The sequence below is a fragment of the Rhinopithecus roxellana genome, chromosome 14, assembly GCF_007565055.1.
Source record: "Rhinopithecus roxellana isolate Shanxi Qingling chromosome 14, ASM756505v1, whole genome shotgun sequence".
In the NCBI taxonomy this organism is placed as follows: Eukaryota; Metazoa; Chordata; class Mammalia; order Primates; family Cercopithecidae; genus Rhinopithecus; species Rhinopithecus roxellana.
Genome location: NC_044562.1, coordinates 11,511,376 through 11,533,012, shown reverse-complemented (window position 1 = coordinate 11,533,012; position 21,637 = coordinate 11,511,376). Strand labels below are relative to the sequence as shown.

Genomic DNA, 21,637 nt, shown 5'->3' with positions numbered 1-21,637 from the left:
TTAACTCATTGGTTATACAAAAAGAGACCATGGCCAGTGTGTGTCAGTCTATTCCTATGCCACTGTGAAGAGATACCCTAGACTGGGTAATTTATATAGGAAAGAGGTCTAATTGACACACAGTTCTGCATGGCTGGGGATGCCTCAGGAAACTTACACTCATGGTAGAAGGGGAAGCAGGCACTTCCTTCTTCACAAGGTGGCAGGAGAGAGAAGTGCCGAGCAAAGGGGGAAAAGTCCCTTACAAAACCATCAGATCTTGTGAGAACTCACTCACTATCATGGGAACAGCATGGGGATAACCATTCCTATGATTCAATTACCATAAAATGTTTTGGTTTTATATTTTATATTAGCTCTATGGGAACCACTGGGTCCCTACCACAACACATGGGGATTATGGGAACTGCAGTTCAAGATGAGATTTGGTTGGGGACACCGCCAAACCGTATCAGCCGGATTTTGCCTTTGGGCTACAGTGCATGACCCTGCTCTGCTCTGTACCATTGAGCTGCATCTTCCCATCATCAATACCACCCTGTCTTGATGATGGCAGCTTTACAGTACATCTTAAAATCAGGTTGTGTGAGTGCTTTATTGTGTCTTTTAATTGAGGCTTTTAGGCCTGTTTTCATCTTATGTAATTATTGATATGTTTGGATTTAGGTCAACCATTTCATTCTTTGTTTTCTCTGTTGCTTCTTTTTGTTGTTATTATTCCTGTTACCCTTTTTTGCCCTCTTTTGGGTTATTTGAACATGTTTTTAGTATCCCATTTCAATGTCTCTATTGTGGTTTTGCCTACATCCTTTTGTATAGTTTGTTTGGTCTTTTTCTGATTGCACTAGGGATTAGAATATATGTAACTTTGCACATGAATACTGCAGATGAATACTTTCCCACTTCAAGTGGAATGTAGTTCTAGAACCCCATACAGGTCTTTAACCCTCTCCACTTATGTAATACTTGTCTTTATGACACCTACATGCATGGAAAACTCCATCAAACAATGTTGTACTTTTTTCCTCTTAACTGTTGAACATATTTTAAAGAACCCAAGAGGTAGGAGTAGTCTACTGTATTCATGCAAACACTTAGCACTTCTGCTGCTCTTCCTCCAGTCCTGATGCTCCACGTTTCCTTCTGGGATCACTTCCCTCTGCCTTTTAGGGCAGGTCTATGGGCAATGAACCCTCATAGTTTTCCTTTATCAGAGAATGTCCCTTTATCTTACAGTGTCTATTTTACCAAGGATATTTTCATGAATAATAAGCTCTGGGTTGACAGTTCTTTTCTTTCAACACTTTAAAAATATTTCACTTACTCGTGGCTTTCATGGTTTCTGATGAGAAATCTCCAGTTCCCTCAGATGAACTCCTATTAATCTTTCAAAACCTAAATCAGATCCTTTTTCTTTTTTTAACTTTTATTTTAAGTTCAAGGGTACAAGTGCAGGTTTGTTATACAGGTAAACTTGTGTCATGGGGGATTGTTGTACAGATTATTTAATCACCCAATTAAGCCTAGTACTCTTCAGTTATTTTTCCTGATCCTCTCCCTCCTCCCAACCAGATATTTTTTCTTATTCAAATCATTCTGATCTTTCATCCCTTCCCCGTTATTTGATCACTCCCTCCTATGAGAAAGAGAGAGAGAGAAATAAGAACAACAAGAAGAGAATAGGAAGAAGCAGAAGAAGGAGAAGGAGGAGGAGAAGGAGAAGAAGGAGGAGGGGAAGGAGGAGGAGGGGAAGGAGAAGGAGGATAAGAGGAAGGGGAGGAAGAGGACAAAAAAGAAGAAAGAAGAAGGAGAAGGAAGAAGATAGAAGAAAGAAGAAGAAAAAAGAACCCCCCCCCCTACTGTTATCCTTTTCTGGGTATATTTATTTTTTATTTTATAGAACTGGGGTCTTACACTGCTGCCCAGGCTGGAGGACAGTGGTCCAATCACTGCAGCTGTGAACTCCTGGGCTCAAGCAATCCTCCCACCTCAGCCTCCCCAGTAGCTGGGACTACAGGCACATACCACTACACCTGGCTAACTTCTTCCAGGTTTAGAACCATCTAAAATACAGACTCAGCAGACAGATGGAGGTTGCAATGTTGGTCTTACTGTTATAAAAGCTGGATTGAGGATGTGGCAGGTTGGATTTTGTTTGTTTGTTTGCTTTGAGACAGGGTCTCACCCTGTTGCCCAGGTTAGAGTGCAGTTGTGCCATCACAGCTCACTGTAGCCTCCACCTCCTTGGGCTCAGGTGATGCTCCTACCTCAGCCTCCTGAGTAGCTGGGACTGCAGGTGCATGCCACCATGCCCAGCTGTTTTCTTTTTGTAAAGACAGGGTTTCACCATTTTGCCCAGGCTGGTCTTGAACTCTTGAGCTCAAGCAATCCTTTGGCCTCCCAAAGTGCTGGGATTACAGGCCTGGGCCACTATGCCTGGTCTGGATTGTTGCTCAGATACCTGTCCCCCCTCACTGTATAGAAGTGAGCTTCTTAGCTCCACCGACCTGGGACTTAGCCATATGCCTTGCTTCCTGTTCCTAGCCTAGGCCCAAAGAGGCCTCCTGTGTTATCTCTTGCCTGTTTGTCCTTCTGCTGTCACTGATAGATGTCTGAGCAATCCTCTGGTCGTGGGGGAGGAGTGGCACAGCAGCACAACTGAACTGCTCCAGCAAGCCCAACCTTGCTAAGTCCACCTCAGCTGACTCCCAGACTTAGGAACTAAACAGATGCCTCCTGTTGTAAGCATTTTTAAATTTTGTTTTGTTTTTGAAGTCTTGCTTTGTCGCCCAGGCTGCAACGCACTGGCACGCTCTCGGCTCACTGCATCCTTCACCCCCCCGAGTTCGAGCGATTCTTCCACCTCAGCCTCCTGAGTACCTGGGACTACGGCGCATGCCACCACGCCCAGCTAATTTTTGTATTTTTAGTAAAGACGGGGGTTTCACCATATGGGCCAGGCTGCTCTCGAACTCCTTACCTTCTGATTCGCCTGCCTCAGCCTCCCAAAGTGCTGGGATTACAGACATGAACCACTGACATGAATGCATCTGGCCTGTAAGCATTTTTATCAGACAGCACTACTGGACTGCAGTTAATTTATTCTGAAATTGGTACCTAGAATCGGAGGCTGCTGCTCCTAAAATATGTAGCAGAGGTTTGGAACTGGGCAGTGAGGAAATACAGAGGCGGTTGGGAAAAATGGCAAGAAAAATGGTGACCTGTTATGTGGTGGAGAAACATCTGGTAAAATTATTGCCTATGATACTTTGGGAGGGAGAAAATGTACCTATGAGTTAGTGGAGTTGGGCAGGATGGTTTCCAGGCAGAATACTGTAAACATGGGCTTCTTTGAGCTGCAAATGATAAGGTTCTACAAGTAAAAGACGAGTTCAGAAAGGAACTGGCCAGTGTACAAGCAGAATTTAGAAAACAAAATCACTTCCCATCTCCAGGCTCTCCAGCCAATAAAAGGTCCTCAAATTAATATTAGTTTGGTGCATAATAATTGTAGCATAAAAGTAATTATTTTTGCACCAACCTAATACCTGGCCTAGGAGGCAAAGACCAGATCTGGGGCTATGTTGGTGAAGCATGTCTCAGATTTGAGATGACATCAGGGATGCGCCCTTAATGGTAATGCCCTTTGTCATCAGGTCCTTGCAAGGAATAAGGTGGCACCAAGCATATCCTTTCAACAACAACAGGGTATCTACAGACTATCAGGGTGTGGCCCACAATAGCCTGATGTGGGGGTACACGTTGTCAAATGTAGAGAGGCATATTGCTAAAGGAATTTGGGTGTGGCTTCTGACACACACAGTGGGCTGGAGTCAAATACATAGAAAACTCGTGAGATGCCTGAGAGATCGCCCTGGGCAAAGGCATCGCCCAGGACTCAAAGAAAACTGAGACGGTTTGAAGCTAAAGAATCTTCGGTTCCCAACTTCCTACAGGCAGGAAGAAGCTGAAAGTTACTCCACTACCAAAGGGACTATTTTCCAACATCCTCATCAGAAGTTGAAAGGATGATGGAAAAGGAAGAAGGCCCCAGCGGGGGAAGGTAGAACTGTGGATCACGATGGCCTGGGAGCCACTCAGGGAGCATCCCACCCGCAGAGCAGGGGCGTTGCAGCATTCTTCCAGCAGGATTTCAAATGCCTGAACCAGGGACTGCTGTGTGCCTCAATCTCTCTTTCTAGATGGGAGTGTTCGTTAGTGTTATTCTAGCCCTGGTCCACCACTGTATGTTGGGTGTATGTGCAGGATGTGAGGGGTAGAAAACTTGTCTTTTTAGCTGGTAAGACGAACCACACCCAGACATAGACCACAAGATCCTGGGCTTTAAGCCTGAAGTCTAAGTCTGACCGGAGAGTTTTTTTTTTCCTGGGAGTGTTGATTGGGTATTTTCTGCATGTGGAACATGAATAACTGTCTCTAGGAAGGCAGGCTGTGGTAGACTGGATTACTGTTGGGAAATATTTGCTCTCTGCCGCTCAATTCCACAGGAGGACCCTTCCCCACTGCACAGGTGATGGCTCTGGCCACGTGACTTGCTTTGGGGACCTACGGCTGCTGGCTTGCCCTCCTGTGCTTCTGTCATTGCTACTGTCTTGGTCCTGGGAGGAAGATGGAAGTCACATTGGGCAAGGCCAAGCCACCTAGACTAGCTGACCCCAGCTGAGTCATAGATGGAGACCGCCCAGCCAAGCCCAGCCCGGGGCAGCCAACCTTCAGACCTTCGGGTTCATGAGCTAACTACATGCTTATTGGTATACGGTGCTGAGGTTTCACGGACGTTGTTACACAGTGCGACTATGGACATCGTTACCTGACCCAGAGGAGACGGCTCGTCTGAATGGCCACAGTGGGCTCTTAACACTGTGGCTCATCCAACCTCAGGAGGCACTGAACAACATGAGGCCTCACCCTCGCCACAAAGTAGGGCAGAGCTGCTTCCAGAGGCTTAACAAGTGGTGAAGCAGAGAAAGTGTGAGCCCCGAAAGTGGGCTTTGGAAAGAAGAGGAGGGAAGGGCAGAGCTGTGCACGCTCCCTTCCTCCCTGGGAGCTCGCTGAGCGACACTGCTCCTTGGGGAGGAGAGGGGCCTTTCCGCTAGGAAGTGTTGGCCAGAGAAGTGGCGGCTCCCTGATGCGCAGTGGAGGCTGTGGGATGCTTGTGGAAAGGAAACCTGCTCAATCCTGTTCTCCTTGGGGGTTTCCTGCAAGCGTCTGACCACAAAACCCTTCCCCAGTCCATGTGTCTCGTGCCTTCCAGGCAAAGATGACGTCCCATGTGGCTTTGGTGTCCACACTGCCCAACCTGCGTGCTCAGGCTTCTCTCCTGGAGAGGAGAGGATAAAGGGGTCTGGGCTGGGCGTTCCTTAGAAGGTGCCCTCTTACCCCTCTAATTCAGTCCTGGGTCTCTGCTCCCTGCTCCCTGTCTCTGGTCCTACCCCGAGATGGGGCCTCATGACTCATTCAAGGGCTCCCTGAGGTTTACTGCAGGGGCCACCAGCTGACTGGCCTGCCTGCTGGACCCAGGCTCTCCCTGTCCACCTGCTGGGCAGCCCCCTAGAGCTCAGAGCCCCTGCTCATGGTTGCTCCCCATGGGCCCCTTTGCCAAGGCCAACTGATGGGCATCCTGGAGGTGCCACCTGCCTGCCCTGACTCATTCTACCTGCACCAGAGCCTTGGGGGTTTGCCCATCTCACCCCACCCCACCCTGATGAAATGTGCTCCATCCGAGTGCCCACCAAAGGGAGGGTTCTGACCCCAGGAGTGTTTGGGTCTATACCCTGGTCTGCAATGCATACAGATGTTCAGAGCAGCTCACCAGGGGAGCAGTCAGATATTCACTGTGAAATGTCAAACCCTGCCCAGTCCCAAGGAGACAGCAAACAAACAGCCAGTAAATGCCTCAGCATTAAACATTTCTTGGCAAAGGCGGGATAATCAATTTTGACACTGTTAAGAAAAAATACAGCCTAATTTCTGCTCGAATGCACCAAATTTACTGCCCAGGTTCTCATTAACTACCGTCAAGGGAAAAGCAGATAGACAAGATAAATTATGAAAAAATTACTTTTTTAATGTACAAAAAGACTTATTTACAAGTTGAACATGTCATCTCAATTCATAGCATGTAGAAAAAGCTAAAAATGTTTTGGAGATATAAATTTGGCTGGACGACTCACCTGCAGTATATTCAGGGATGTCTTCTGTACAGAATAGATACAGGTTGGGACTGGCAAGGGAAATCCTGTCTCAGGAAGGTAATGACCACCACTGCAGAGCCACAGACCCTTAGCAAGGTTCCCTGGCTTTCATTTGCACTGGGCCTTGTCTCCGGACAGAGTTTGATGTGCTGGGACGCAGGGGGCCCAGATAATGATGTTGGCCTTGTCCTCAAACTGTCCTAAGAGGTTCCTCATTGAGGCCACGGTCACAGTCAGAGTCACACTCTGAGTGGTGCTGTTTGGCAAGGTTGCCACATATTCCCCATGAAAAGGTTTGGGGTATGTATGTGTGTGTGTGTGTGTGTGTGTGTGTGTATGGTGGGGAAGATGCACCAATTCTCCCTACAGTGTGTTCAGGAATGATGTCTCCTGAAGCCATTTCCAGGTGGGTCTTGGTCACACTGAACAGGAAAATTCAATGACGCTCCCTCAGAGTACTGAGGATCAACCCCTTCCCCTTTCTACCCCCAATCACACTACCACACATGTCATCATTCTCTGCCCAGTGACGCAGTGGGCAGAAGGAAGGGAATCCGGAGGATACCAGGCATGCACACTGTGGCTTGGCGGAGAACACTGGGCTGCTGGTGAGTGCTGGGGGAGCCTGCGTTGCCGTCAGGCCCTGGAGTTTTTCGTGGTAAAGTGGGTGGACACTGCATTGGAGAAACAGGACTGGGTAAACATGCAACTTCCTCTTCCTACTGGGAGATCCCCAGGGTGGCCTGAGGCTGGGTCCCCGGCGCACCCTCACTTCTCGAGGCCTCAGTCTATCCCTAACCCACAGTGGCTCCAGCAGCCCCGAGGTATTTAGAAACAAGTCTTCTTTTCAGGAAGGGCAACATTCTACCTGCAAACACTGTAAACACGGTCTGAAGAGGCCAGGGCAGCTTCTGGGCTTGTCCCGAGGAGTACATTTTTTTTCTTTCCTTTTTCTGGTGATACTTACATACTTTATTCATTCATATACACTTGGATGCTTTATTCATTTATATACACTTGGATGGGCTGCCAGTCCCAGACTCGGCTTTATGGGGTAGAAGAGCCAGCTCTACCAAACCTGGAATCAGAATGTGCTTCTGAATCATCCAGGTATAATCTGTGTTTTTCTTCTATGACAAGGGACGTTAGAGACCCCAAGAGTTAGGATCATGGAGGAATTCAGGTGGATCAGGAATTCCTTTTCCTTCCAAGTAGCAGAAGCAGCAGCTCATCTTTCGGGAGCAGAGTACCCAGTATGGCGTTCAGATTCAAACCCAAATGCTCCCTACCGTCTTTCTGCATATCCTTGGAAAGGCTTTGGCCAAAGTAATCCCTTGTTAGCCGAATGTCAGCCCTGAAGAAGCCAGAACAGACTGGTCCTGTAAGCACCAAAGGCTGGAAAGCACTGTGTGAAGGAGTTTTGCATTCCTTCCTGTCCTATGGAGACATTTTTCATTGTTCTGAGGAATAATCCAAAAGACCAGAGAGGATGCCTATAAACCTTCTCTTACAACATCTGTCATCTGAAGCGGCCATTGCGCAACAACCCCTCAAGCCTATTTAACACTTTTTTGGAAAAAGACAAAACAGCTGGAACCCCCAGGCTCTGGGCAGCGATGACCCCTCTGGGTGCACTCAGTGCCAGGCGCTTGGGGCTCTAGGTCATCATGTTCAGGAACTTGCTCTCCTCAGCAAGGCTGGTGAGCATGGAGCTCATATCTCCAACAGCCATGTTGCTGATGCCTGTGGGGATGGAGGGCAGGGTCAGGGAGTTTCGGGGGGTGGTGAGGCGGGAGGAGTTCTGGGAGAGGCTGTGGAGGAGGCTGGGGCTCAGAGCACCCGAGAACAAACTTGAGTGATCGCCATCATCCATGATGGCATCAAAGTCAATCTGGGGGGCCTCCAGGAGCTGGGAATCTACAGTGCTGGACACCTGGTTGACCCCTGGTGAGGGCAAGGGCTGGGGCTGGATGCTGTCCGGACAGGCCTGTGGCTGTGGTGGCTGGGACCGCATGACCTGGCAGCCCCCGAGGTTCTCCAGGCCTCCATCCTGTTCATACATGTGGATCTGGCCGTAGTAGTAGAGCATGTTGTGGGCCGGGGCCCCACCTGTGTCCTGCGGAGGCAGCTGGGGAGGCATCGACCCCATGGTGCCCATCGCTCCCTTGGGCACAACTTCTGCTGTCTCCTGACTGGATGGCATGGCAGCCATGGCATGGCCTGTGGCCCTGGCATAGGCCAGCTGCTGTTGCACAGCACGTACCCCACGGTGGCGGCCTGCAGGGCTGGGCTCGAGGGGAGGCCGGGGTTGCACTAGACCAAAGCCTGCTGTAGCCACCCCCATCGGGCCTGGCTGGGGTTCCATGAAGCCAGGCTGGCGGGCAGGCAGAAGGCTGGGGACCTGGTGGTAGCTCTCCGGGCTCATGGGGGCTGCCAGGTGATGGCTCTGCTGTGGGTAGCTCTGGACTGGGTGAGGTGGTGGCACTCCAGCCAGGGCTGAATTGGGGACCCCAAGTTCCCTGTGGCGATTGCCCATCATGGTAGGGTCAGGTGCAACTTCTGTCTGCTGAGGGTGCCCCAGATGCCCTGGCTTGGCTGGCATGTTGCTGCAGGATTGGGGAAACTGGTTGAAGGCCCCACTGACAGTGCTGGGGCTCAGCTGGGGGTGGGCTTGGCCATAGCAGGCATGGGGGCTCACAGTGGTAGTCATGCCAGGACACTGGCTGCCTGCCACTGGCTGTCGCAGCTGCTGCATGTAGTTTACCCTGGGGATGCCCTGGGAGGGGGCTCCGCTGCGGGGCTGAAGGTGTGGCTGTGTGCTGTCCAGACCCCCAGGGCTCGCCTGTAGGCCTTGTGGACTGTAGCCTGAGTACTGGCCAAAGGCAGGCTTCTGCTGCACCACCGCCAGGTTACCCTGAGGAAACTGTGGAGGCTTCACCTGGCTGGCCAGGGCATCCATGGTGCCGGAGCTCACCTCGTTCCACTGCACAGGCATGTTATTTTTGTTCAGGCTGGAGGGCGCCCCAAAGCCCAACTGGCATTCTCCCAACACAGGGGCGGAGGGGCCCACGTTGGAGTCTGCAGCTACCATCCTGCGCTGGCCGTGCAGCCCCGGGCTGGGCAGTTTGGGGTTGTCAGAGAAGCCAGTGCTTTCCGTGGGATATACCTGTCCGGTGCCCTCGTCCAGAGTGCCACTGGCGTGCGCCTTGATGTACTGCACCACGTCGTCGGGCAGCACCAGGTCGTCCTCTGGCAGCCCCAGGTCGGCCTCGGGCCCCGCGCCGTCGGCTCCTGCCGCCACGGCCTCCATCGCCAAGTTCTCACTGATGCTAGGTGGCCGGGGCGAGTAGGCGCCGCGGGCCAGGCCGCCGTCGGTGCTCTGGTGGCTCTGCAGGCGGAGGCCTCGTCTGTCGGCACAGGGCGGCAGCGGGCCGGGGTTCACGTTGTGGGCGCTGTGGAAGCGCTGCACCCGCGGTAGGGCCAGGGCATCCGGCCGCCGCACAGGGTCGCTGGCCCGCCTGGCTCCGCCGCCTGGCGCCTCGTGGGGGAAGGCGGGCGCAGCCCCCACGTGGCCGTGGCCATAGGTTGGCCCATCGCTGCCACGCCGCGGCACCAGCGGGCGTGGGCAGCCAGCGGGCAGCGCGCGCTCAGGCGCGTCCAGCAGCGCTAGCCTGGTCCGCAGGCTCATGCGCTCCAGGCCTGGTAGCGGGGTGGGCGGGGGGCCGCCCGTGGCCGCAGCATACTTGGCCCGCAGGCTGTACTGCTGCGCGGGCGTGAGGTTGAGCAGCCCAGAGCCGCCGCTGCACTGGCTGGCCTCGCTTGAGCGCCGCGACGCGTCCGTGGAGATGGGGTCGTAGGAGTCCGCCGAGCTGGCGTTGTGTGGGCGGCCAGCGCCCAAGGGCGAGGCCTCGCTGGAGCGCCGGCTGGAGAAGTAGGGGGAGATGCCGGAGGAGCGGCGGCTCACGGTGTAGGCGGAGCTGACGGTGCTGGTGGAGCTGTCGCGGCGCTCCTGCAGCTGGCTCAGCATGGTCACCTCGCTCGAGGACAGCTCCGACAGCCGAGGGTTGGGCAGCAGCCCCGCGGGCCCACCGCCCCCACTGCCGCTGAAGTTTTCCAGGATGGAGCCTGCGGGAAAGCAGAGGAGTCATCATCGGGACAAGGCTGGGTGGCTGTTTGCTGTGACCATGCTCAGTCATCGCACTGGGCCTGGAGCCCGAGAAGAGGGCCTGGAACACAGTACACTCAGGACATGCATGTTTTCTTTCTCTTTTTAGAGACAGGGTTTCCCAGGCTGGCCTTGAACTCCTGGGCTCAAGGGATCCTCCCTCCTCAGACTCTGGAGTAGCTAGGGCACACGTGTGCCACCATGCCCGGTGAGCAGATGGTTTTTCAATTAAGAAGGAGAAGGAAAAAGCAATATGTAAACAAATGGTGGCACTTATTCTAAGGGTAGGCAAGGAAGGGGAAGCCAGGAGGCCTAAGTCCCTATCTTAACTTTACCATTATCTGTCTGGCCTTGAATTCTCCTTTCTCTGGCCCTCAGTTTCTCCAGCGGTAGATAAATCTGTCTCTCCACAGGACTGACTTATGCAGAGGAGGGGATGAGCAGCTCAGGAAGGCCCAGGTTGGTCTCCTGGCACTGTACCCTCACAGTCCGTGGAGGTGTTGCCACCTGGGCTCTCCTGAGATGGAGTTTAAGGAGCAGGCTATTACAGGGAGTGCCCTGAGGTCCATGCCCATGGATGGAAAGACAGGCTGCAAGAGTGGGCAGAGAAGTGAGCCCAGGAGGATCTCACAGGGAGCCCAGGACCTCCAATGGCTCTTCAGTGCGGCCCTGAGTTGGGCACCTCTCTGAGCCTCATCTTGATGGCTGGGCCTGTACACTTCTGTAGGGACCAGTCATTGCATGTGGGCCTGATGGGAAGGGGTGACCTTGGGTGGGGCATCTGTCTGCAACCCAGGAGATCCCTGTAGGGGGCTGAGAGTTCAAGGTCATTTACCAGTAGTCCCCACAAGTTGGGACGACAAATCCTCCCTTCAAGTGAGAGCAGGTGGTACATCAGTGTCGACCACAGTGGGCAGCCTGGCACAATCCTAGGACAGAGGCAGTACCCAGGACATGCTCGCTAAAGACGCCTTCCATCTCAGAGCCTGGCCAACACCTCTTGAGGCTGAGCACAGTGCCACCTCCTCCATGAAGTCCTCCCGGCTCATCACCAGCTCAATGTGCTTTCTCCTTCCTCTGCACAGCTCTACCTTAAGCTCTGGCTTTGGTGGTACCTGGCTCGTTCTGCAGTAGAGTGTGAATCTAGTGGCACAGCCTTCTAACCATACACTTATTTGGGACTGGAATTAAATGGCTCTCCTGCCTAGTGCCTTTGCTCTGGTGCCCACAGCAAATGCCCAGTCAGTGAATGAATGACTGGGTGAAGACGAGGATGACGTGCACAGGGTCTGCTTGTTTTGAGGGATTACAGGGACTCAGCATGGTGCAGTTGAAAGAGCATGGGCTTTGGAGCCACACAGACCTAGGCTAAATCTCACCCCTGCCATTGATTTGGGTAAGGCATTTCACCTCTCTGAGCCTCAGTTTCCTTTACTGTACTGGGCTGGTAAGATCCTGTAGGCATCCAGTGAGATAGCACTGGTGCTTGGTGGGTGCCAGCCTAGTTGGTGCTGCCCCAGACTCTCTCTTGCCCCATGTGCAAATCCCGGGCCTTCACTCACCACTTCCCGGGAGGGGAGGCAGCTTGGTGTTCCGTGTGTGTGGAGTCGGCCCGGCCCATGAGCAGGAATCCTTGAGTGACCTGAGCTTCTCCTTCTTGAGCTGCTCGAACCGGTGCATGGTGGTCATGTGTTTGCGCAGCTGGAGGCCACCAGCGGAGGGGGCAGCCAGGGCTGAGGTGTCAGCCCCTGGGGGTGTGTCATCCAGTGCCGTCAGGTCTCCCAGGCTCCCAGGCCCCGTCCCCGGCATCTCCACACCACTGTCATTGTTGGGGGCACTGCCCAGCGGGGAGGGCTCGCTGCTGCAGGAGGACTGGGCCCCGGGGCTGGACTGACACAGCTGCAGGGACGAGGCAAGAAGGCACAGACTCAGAGGGTCTGCACAGGCACCACACCCTTGCGCACCCTGGGGGACTGGGGGTGAGGAAAGGAAGCTGCCTTGTGGAGGAGCATGTAAAGCATCATGAGTCTGTTTGCTTAAAATGGTCAAATCACTTCTCTTAACCTTGGCTTCCCCAACTACGAGATGGACCTGAACTGATTCCGGTGCAGTTAGTAGATGGATGAACAGCACGCAGCATGCAGAAGGCACCCAGCATGGCACAAAAGAAGGCACTTAAACACTGCCACCAACAGCCATGTACCCTGATGAGGTGAGGAACGAAAGCCTGCTGACTTGGTGGCTTCAACCAGACAGGATGATCTCAAAAGGCCAGGGGCAGGTTGTTGGAAAGGGAGGATGACCAGGGAGGGGGACCTGTGGGATGCAGCCCTTGTGCAAAGGACCACCCCAAAGCAGCCTTCCCTCTGGGTTAGGTAGAGGGGGGGCAGGGAGCTCATGGTACATGTACAGTGCAGAATACCACAGAACTTGGATGACATCCACTCGGACGACATCCACATAACTCGGATCTGGGCCCAGATGAGGCTTGCACCAGATGCACCACCTCTGGGCTCATTGTTAGGCCAAATGGCCCAAATTCAGCTTCCTTGGGAAGCTGCAATCTTCCTTCCCATGAGGATACAGGCTTCATGGGAGCAGGGACCTTCCAGGTGTTGTCCATGGCACCATCCACATTCCTCTGCTTGGCCCTCAGGACCTTCTGCAGCCTGGACGCATGCCTCCCTGTCACTCTGTCCCTGATACAGCCTGGCGCCCCTGCTCCCCACACCTGCCAGCTCCACTCCGGCTGCCAAGGCCAATGGCCCCACCTGCAGTGCCCTGCCGTGTGTGCCTGTCCGGGCCCACCTGCCTGGGCCTAGGAGGCCTGGACTGACAGGTGAGTCTCTGTCAGGCAGCGGCATGGACCGGCTCCCCAGCCACCCTCACTCCCTCATCCCACCCACACACGCCCAACTCCTTGGCTCACCTCAGTACCGTCTATCCTTAGGGGAGGTACAGTCGGGAAAAAGAGATGGAGACAAAGAACAGGTGGTTAGAACAAAAGGAGTGGACGCCAGAGGGGTGGGGATGCAGAGACAGGACAGAGGGGTGGGGGTTGGCAGCGGCACTTGGGTGCTGGCTGGAAAGGCAGACATGCAGGGGCCGCCCCCGCCCTGTGCAGGCCCACCGTACGTGGCGGCATCCCTGTCACGGAGGGTGCTGCCACACACCCAGCAGGAGCCTGGTCAGAGCAGAATGGGACCTGGACAAGATAGGTTTCACGTGAGGCCCAAGCTGGTGAAGGGCGAAAGCCAAGTTGGAGAGAGGAGGGACATCGCTGTGCCCTTAGAGGGAGGCCTTAGGACAGAGCCCACAACTGTGGTCGGGGTGGCCCTGGGCACAACTATGGAGTCGCCTTGCGTGGCTGGGCTGCCCAGCTCCGCTTACCCCGGAGCTCTCGGTCTTGATGGCTCTGACACGCAGGCAGTCCTCCACGGCCTGGCTGGTGCTGCTGGCCTCAGTGCTCTCTGGGCCGCCAGGCTCGGCGCCAGCCTCACTGTCCCCATTCTCTTTGAGCAGCGGTGTGCGGAGGTGCACGTCGTTGCGCTGCTTCTTGGTGACGTGGGCATCTGGGCCGTGGACCGTTTTCACATGCTTCCGGAGAGAGCTGGGGTCTGTGTATCTCTTGGTGCAGCCTGGGATCTTGCAGATGTAGGGTTTCTGGGGAGAGAAGCAGGCCTGTGTCATGGATAGGGGTACAAGGATCAACTCTGAAGGGGCGCTCTCCCTGTTCTCCTGAAGCTACCCATGTCCCTCAGCAGAGCCCAGCTGGCAACATCAGTAGATGTTCTGTCAAATTGGCAGCCAGTGCTCTGTGGATGGTGCCATGCAGGAGCCTGGCCTTAGCCTGGCTTGTCTGGCACTTGTTCATGCAGTTAAGCACATGTCCCAGGGGGTTCCTGCCACAAGAAGCTGGGGACACACATGCCTCGTGTAATCAAAATACTGCCTCTCAGTGAACAGGGCAGTGGGGTTTTTAGTACTAGTAGCAAGTGTACGAGCTCAGTATACCCTGTGACAGCACTAGCACCCCTGATTTCTCTGACGAAGAAAGGCAGGATCAGAGAGGCAAAGGAACAGGTTCCAAGTCATCCAGTAATGGGGTGAAAAAACCCAGGATTTCCGAACCTCAGTCCTGGACTCATAAACGCACACACACACCCCCTACACACCACGCCTACACAAACACACACACTTACAAACACACATATACATGTGCACACTCATATCCACATACAGATACCCACACCCCTACTCCTGCACATCTATACACACATACATAATACACTTACAAACACACATACACACATGTGCACACACACTCCCCTCTAAGGCTGGCTCTTGCCCATAGAGACTCTGAGGGGTTCAGATGCCTTTGAAAATTCCTCTCACTTAGGCCGGGTGCAGTGGCTCACGCCTGTAATCCCAGCACTCTGGGAGGCCGAGGTGGGCAGATCACGGGGTCAGGAGTTAGAGACCATCCTGGCTAACACGGTGAAACCGCGTCTATACTAAAAAGAAATACAAAAAATTAGCCGGGCATGGTGGTGGACGCCTCTAGTCCCAGCTACTCTGGAGGCTGAGGCAGGAGAATGGCGTGAACCTGGGAGGCGGAGCTTGCAGTGAGCCGAGAGCGCACCACTGCACTCCGCCTGGGCGACAGAGAGAGACTCTGTCTCAAAAAAAAAAAAAAAAAAAAAAAAGGAAAAAAAAAAGGAAAATTCCTTTCACTTCTTACAAGCATTGGAGCAAATTCCCTTTGGGGTCCAGGATGTGTCTAAGCTTTTAAAAACATACATTTCCGAGTAAGCCTGAGCAACAGTAATTGTGTGGCTGGGCCAGGACACCACCGGCTGTTACCCCACTTTCTCCCTGGTTCTTTCAGCCCAGATAGGGGCTCTGCCTATCCAGGGAGGCAGAGGCTACTCTATACCCCATCTGCTGGGGTTGACGGCCACGGCAGGCCCAGGCAGCACTAACAGCTGGAGCATGTCACTGCTGACTGCCCAAGCCAACAGGCCAGGGGGCTGCCAACAAATGCCACACTCAGACAGCACTGCTCTGCTTCCCCCAGGCAGCGGGGCAGCTGCTCCCCAGTGGGACACCTGCTTGTGGTGGAAAGGGAATTTGGGGGTACGAAGCAGTGACCCAGGGTATTTTCACAGCTGCAGAGGAATCATCACTCCTCTGGCACTGGGGTAAGTCACTTCATCTCTGAGTCTTCGTTTCCTCATCTAGAGGATGGGGAGGCAGAACCCACCCAGCAGCCCCAAGTAATAGGGGACAGATGCATGTGAAACACTCTGAGGTCAGAGGGGCCACTTCCCTGCCTCAGCTTCAGCTCCTGAGGACCTCATGGCACCCTTTGGGGAGGGCACTATTATATTTATTACAGAGATAAGGAAATTGAGGCACAGAGAGGGTCAGTATTCCATGGGACCTCATGGGGCATCTTTTAGAGGAAAGGATGTGGCACAGAGAAAGAAACCGGTCTGTCCAGGTCTCAGAGTCCTGGTCTGTGTCTGAGGATGTACAGCTGGTCAGTGGTGGGGGCGAGACACCAGGCACCTGGCTATCTACTGGCCTACAGATGCCTGGAAGCCATGGGGTGTCAGCGGGGCTCCCGTGTGCATGCCCAGTGCATGCCCCGCGGGGGTACCTCATTGGAGTGGGTGCGATTCTGGTGCTTGGCGCGGTCCGAGGCGTTGGAGAAGGCTTTGTTGCAGCCCTCATGCTCGCACACGTATGGCTTCTCCCCGGTGTGGGACCGCAGGTGTGTCTTCAGGTTCTCCAGGCGGGAGTAGGCCTTCGAGCAGCCCTCGAACTAGAAGGAGGTGGTTCAGTCAGTCAAGGCACCCCAGGGGGCCCAACCTGGAGGCCGGCTGCTGCTTCCTCCCCACCCCCTCCTCTGCTCTGCTCCACCCCATCAGCGCACTCAGAAGCAGGCATTTTAAAGATATTACTTTCCTTTCCTGAAAACATGGAAAGGGCTGAAAAGTACAAAGAGAAAAACGAAAACCACCGGTTGCCCAGGGGCTGCCACTGCTGACATGTGGTAAGTTTCATTCTGGTGACTCTGCAATTCATCTCCCCATGTCTTTAAAACCAAAATTGGGAACATATCAAGTATTCAGTCACCAGTTTTTAAATCAGCCTCATATTCCCGTATCATTAAACTCTAAACTATTACTTTGAACTGTTTCCCAGTACCACTCTCGATTAGAATTTTTCTGTGCACTAAAATGTGCTGAGAATAAAATTCAGTCTTCCAACTCCTTAAGTGAGTTGGCCACCCTCACCTTCACTCTGGACACGCTGGTCTCCTTTCAGGTCTTTGACTCCACTAAGTTCTTCCTGGCTTGGGGCCTCTGCATACTACTGACTCCTCTGGCTGGAAACTTCTGCAGCCTCCTCCCAATCCGGTTCCTGGCCCAGGTCCCTCCCTCTCCATCTTTTAGGTCATCTCCTCTGAGAGCACTTTTCTGATATTCTCAATCACAACACTCTATCCTCTCTCCTTTATACCCTGTGGCTCGATTTATAATGATCTGAATGATTTTGTTACCCAGCTTTCTTACTAGAATACCAGCTCCACAGAGGAGGAATCTTCTGGGTCTTGCTCATTGCTGTCTTCCTAATATTTAGCACCTAAGCACTCAAGAAACAATTTTGGAAAGGAAGGAAGGAGGAAAGGAGGGAGCAAGGGAGAGAGGAAGGAAGGAAAGGAGGTGGGGAGAGAGGGAAGGAGGGAGGAAGGGGAGAAGGAAGAAGAGACCATTGCAGGAAACTCTGCAGCTATTCCAAAGATACTGCGGTTGCACTGAATGGCTGTATGCAAACCGCCCTCAGGAGGACACGTACACCCCAGCAGGAGCTGTCTCATTCCTCCCATCCTCTCCTTTATTCCTGACCAGTCTGATTGAGCACGCTTGGCTCCAAATGCCTTTTATCTGTTTCCGCAACTCACAGCTCATATCATCAAAGGGCTATGGTTTGCCACTACTGAGGATGTTAAGAAAATAACTTGTTGCAATGAACCCCGAAGAGCCAGAACAATCTTGCAAAAGGAGGACAAATTTGGAGAACTCATATGTCCCAATTTACTTCCTACAAATTGACAGTAATAAAGACTGAATGTGGTACTGGCTTAAAGAGAGACATAGAGATTCAGGCAATACAACTGGCAGTTCAGAAAGAAACCCAGACACTCAAGGTCAATTGATTTTTGACAAGGGTGCCAAGACCATTCAAATGGAAAGAACAGGTTTTCAACACATAGACTTGGACAACTGCATAATCACATGCAAAAGAGTAAGTGGATCCCTACCTCATACCATGTACAAAAATTAACTCCAGGCTGGGCGTAGTGGCTCACGCCTGTAATCCTAGTGCTTTGGGAGGCTGAGGCAGGCGGATCACCTGAGGTCAGGAGTTCAAGACCAGCCTGGCCATCATGGCAAAACCCTGTCTCTACTAAAAATACAAAAAATTAGCCAGGCGTGGTGGTGCACGCCTGTAATCCCAGCTACTCGGGAGGCTGAGGCAGGAGAATCGCTTGAACCTGGGATGCAGATGTTGCAGTGAGCCAAGATGGCACCACTGCACTCCAGCCTGGGTGACAATGGAAGAGCTACATTATAAAGCTCTCTATACACACATATATTTCTTTCTTTTTTTACTTTTAAATTTTTCAGAGTGCCAGTATTATTTTTATAAATAAAAGTTTATCTTTATAAACTATAAAACTCTTAGAAGAAAACATAAGGGTAAAGTTTTGTGACCTTGGATTAGGCAATGGTTCCTTAGCCATGACGCTGAAAGCACAAGCAATTAAAAAATTGTACAGCCTCAAAATTAAAACTTTTGTGCTTTAAAGTATCAAGGAAATGAAAAGAAAACCCAGAGAATGGGAGAATTATTTGCAAATCATATATTTCATAAGGGTCTAGTAACCAGACACATAAAAAATTCTTACAATTTAACAACAACAAGACAACCAGATTTCAAAATGGGCAATATTTGAGTAGACAGTTCTCCAAAGAAGATACACAAATGGCCAATAAGCACCTGAAAAGGTGTTTAACATTATTAATCACTAATTAGTGAAGTGCTAATCGAAAACACAATAAAATACTACTTTACACCCACTAGGATATGGCTAGAATAAAAAAGGTAACAGCCAGTGTTGGTGAGGGTTTGGAGAAATCAGAACCCTCATTCATTGTGGGTGGAAAGGTAAAATGGAGCATTGATTTTGGAAAACAAACCAGCAGTTCCTCAACTGCCATATGACTCAGCAATTCTACTCCTAGTTACACATACCCAACAGAAGTGAAAACGTTCTGTCCATCTAAAAACATGAACACACATGTTCATAGCAGCATTATTCACAATAGCCTCAAAGGAAATGCAATGTAAATATCCATCAACTGATGAATGCATAAACAAAACATGGTCTATCCATACAATGGAATATTATGTAGCCACAAAAAGAAAGAAAGTACGTGTGCATGCTACAACACAGATGAACCTTGAAGACGTGTTAACTGAAAGAAGCAAGACACAAAGGCACATACTGTATGATTTCAGTTTTTATGAAATTTCCAGAATAGGCAAATCCATACAGACAGAAAGCAGATTAGTAACTGTCCAGGGCCGTGGGAAGGAGAGAATTAGGAGTGGCTGCTAATGAGTACAGGGTATCTTTCTGGGGTGATGAAAATGTTCTGAAATTAACTAGTAGTGATGGTTGCACAAATTTGTGAATGTACTAAAAACAATTAAATTGTACATTTTCTTAAAAGGGTGAACTTTATGGTATGTCAGCTATTTCTCAATAAAAAAACTGACTTACCAACAAAGGTAGCATATTTCATTGGATCCTGGACACCACTGATTTTAAGACAGCCTGACTTCAGAGATATTAAGGTGAAAATAGAATGTATGTCTTAGAATCTATGAAACCAGAATTCACAAAGAGGAGTTCCCAGATGTTTCAGCTGCAGCTAAAACCACGTCTGCTTTTGTGGGGCAGCAGTTTCTGTGTTTTTAAAAAATAGTCTCTCCAACTAATAGTCATAAATCCTGTTGACCTCTAAAGGAGACCATAGAAAAGGTCTTATCTTTGAGCTCATTAAAAAAAAACAGAACAAAACCAAACCAACAAAACACTCAGCCAGGAGCTGTGGCTCAAGCCTGTCATCCCAGCACTTTGGGAGGCCGAGGTAGGTGGAATGCTTGAGCACAGGAGTTCAAGAGCAGCCTGGGCAACATGGCGAAACCCCGTTTCTACAAAAAGATACAAAAATTATCCTGGTGTGGTGGCATGTGCCTGTAGTCCCAGCTGCTCAGGAGGCTGAAGTGGGAGGATTGCCTGAGCCCAGAAGGTAGAGGCTGCAATGAGCTGCCTGGGTGGCAAAGTGCAACTGTCTCAAAAAACAAACAAAAAAACCCCTCAACCTAAATGAGTTTTAACCCATGATTCCTCAAGCTCTGAATTACCAATGATGTTTTTTTCTCTGCAGAGTGCTATGGAGCGGTCCCTCCGCCCAGTGTCACCCAGCCAAGCAAACTTCAGGATGCAGATATGCCTTTGGACTCACAGTCACAGATACACCCACGCACCTTTGCCGTGCTTACTGAGATGCTCACACCTGGAGAGCAAGTCCATCAAGGTCTGGGATGCCACGAGGCGAGGGGCCTCCAGGACCCAAACAGGCAGGGTGAGAACAGGCTCCTGTCCCAGAGCCCCTGCTGTGGCCTGCTCCACCCGGGTGTGCCTGTGGCCAGCCACCTCCACACACAATCCCCCTGGCCTGGCTGAAGGGCCGGTCCTGACGACACGAAGTGGGTGGGGAGAAGGCCACTCACCGTGCACTTGTGAGGCTTTTCGCCCGTGTGCCGCCGCATGTGCACCACCAGCATGTACTGTGCCTTGAAGGGCTTCTGCTCCCGTGTGCAGGCCTGCCAGCGGCACACGAACTCCTTCTTCTCCCCGTGGATGTGCTCGTTGTTGATGTGCTGCGGAGGGACATGTCCAGGAGGGGGTAAGCAGGCCCAGGAGGCCCACAGACCTCCCCCTGCTGTCAGTTGACCACGCGCCCCAGCACCCCCCTAGGCCTCCCCCACCTGTGTGCAGACCGCCCACCCTGCTGACCACACCTATTATGTTCAGACCATGTTCCTCATTGCCCATCCCACCTACTATATGCAGACCACTGACCCAGCACACCCACCCCTCCAAGCCAGGCCGCGCCTCCTCATGAAGCATCACTAGCTGCCCTTAAATGAAGGCCTACTGCGTGCTGCTTACTTCCCTGCATTTTCCAATCCGTCATCAAAGTTACCATCTACACTGGGCAAAGCCATCCCGTGCACCCCAGCCTGGGCTCTGGGCTCTGGTGTGATGATGCTCCCAGGCTGCAAACAGTAGGCACTAATTAACTGCAGCGAGGCAAACGTACCCCTAGTGGGTGCATGAGAAGCTTCTCCCAAGCTTGCTCCTGTTGTTTCAGAGGTTTGTAAATAACATCTTTTGTTATAATAGAAAAATAACACATGCTTATCTCTGTTTTTGGCATTGACCCATGAGATAATGGCTTTGTCCCCTTTCCACAAAGGCACAGAGAGTTCAGTGGCCTGCACAGGGCCCTGGCAGTCGGCGTGGTGGAGCCAGATCCTCTAGGACCCACACTGTCCAATGCAGTGACCACTTGCCCCATATGGGGCTCCTGCACACTTGAAATGTGGCTGGCCTGAGCTGAGATGGGCTAGAAGTGCAAACTACACACCAGTTTCAAAGACTTAGAATGGAAAAAAAAAGATCATACAATATTTAGATAATTTTGTTTTCTATTGACTACCTGCTAAATGATAATATTTCAGACATATCGGGTTAAATAAAAATATTAAAATTAACTTCACCTATTTCTTTTTACTCCTTTTAAATGCACTCCTAGGAAATGTAAATTACATGGGTGGCTGGCATTTGTGGCCTGCTATATTGTTCTGCTGGACATTCTGCTGTGGACCTTTGCCACCAGAAAAGGCTGTCCTGAGAGCTGGGCATCAGACACTGGCAGCACCTTGCCCCAGAAGACAGAACACTGCCAGGCCCTCATGCCCTGTGCGACTGGCCCAACTGTCACGCATACAGATGCCCCTGCTGAAGCATGTGAAATCTTCAGCACTTTGAACTTCCAGGGAAATCTTATCATATTAGCCTTACTTTCCAATTTTAAAGCCTTTCAAATGA

At 51.8% G+C, this 21,637-nt stretch overlaps 1 protein-coding gene across 1 annotated transcript in view; it reads right to left on the bottom strand.

Moving 5' to 3' along the window:
* Window positions 1-6,067: 6,067 nt before the first annotated feature.
* GLI2 (GLI family zinc finger 2) overlaps window positions 6,068-21,637 on the bottom strand; it is a 259,657-nt gene continuing 244,087 nt past the window's right edge. Inside the window, exons 10-14 of the mRNA XM_010376433.2 lie at window positions 20,254-20,403; window positions 16,043-16,207; window positions 13,771-14,043; window positions 11,943-12,279; window positions 6,068-10,340 (exon numbers count right to left, since the gene is read on the bottom strand). Coding sequence (XP_010374735.1) covers window positions 7,873-10,340; window positions 11,943-12,279; window positions 13,771-14,043; window positions 16,043-16,207; window positions 20,254-20,403 — 3,393 coding nt within the window. The 3' untranslated portion in view covers window positions 6,068-7,872. The remainder of the gene's footprint in view (window positions 10,341-11,942; window positions 12,280-13,770; window positions 14,044-16,042; window positions 16,208-20,253; window positions 20,404-21,637) is intronic.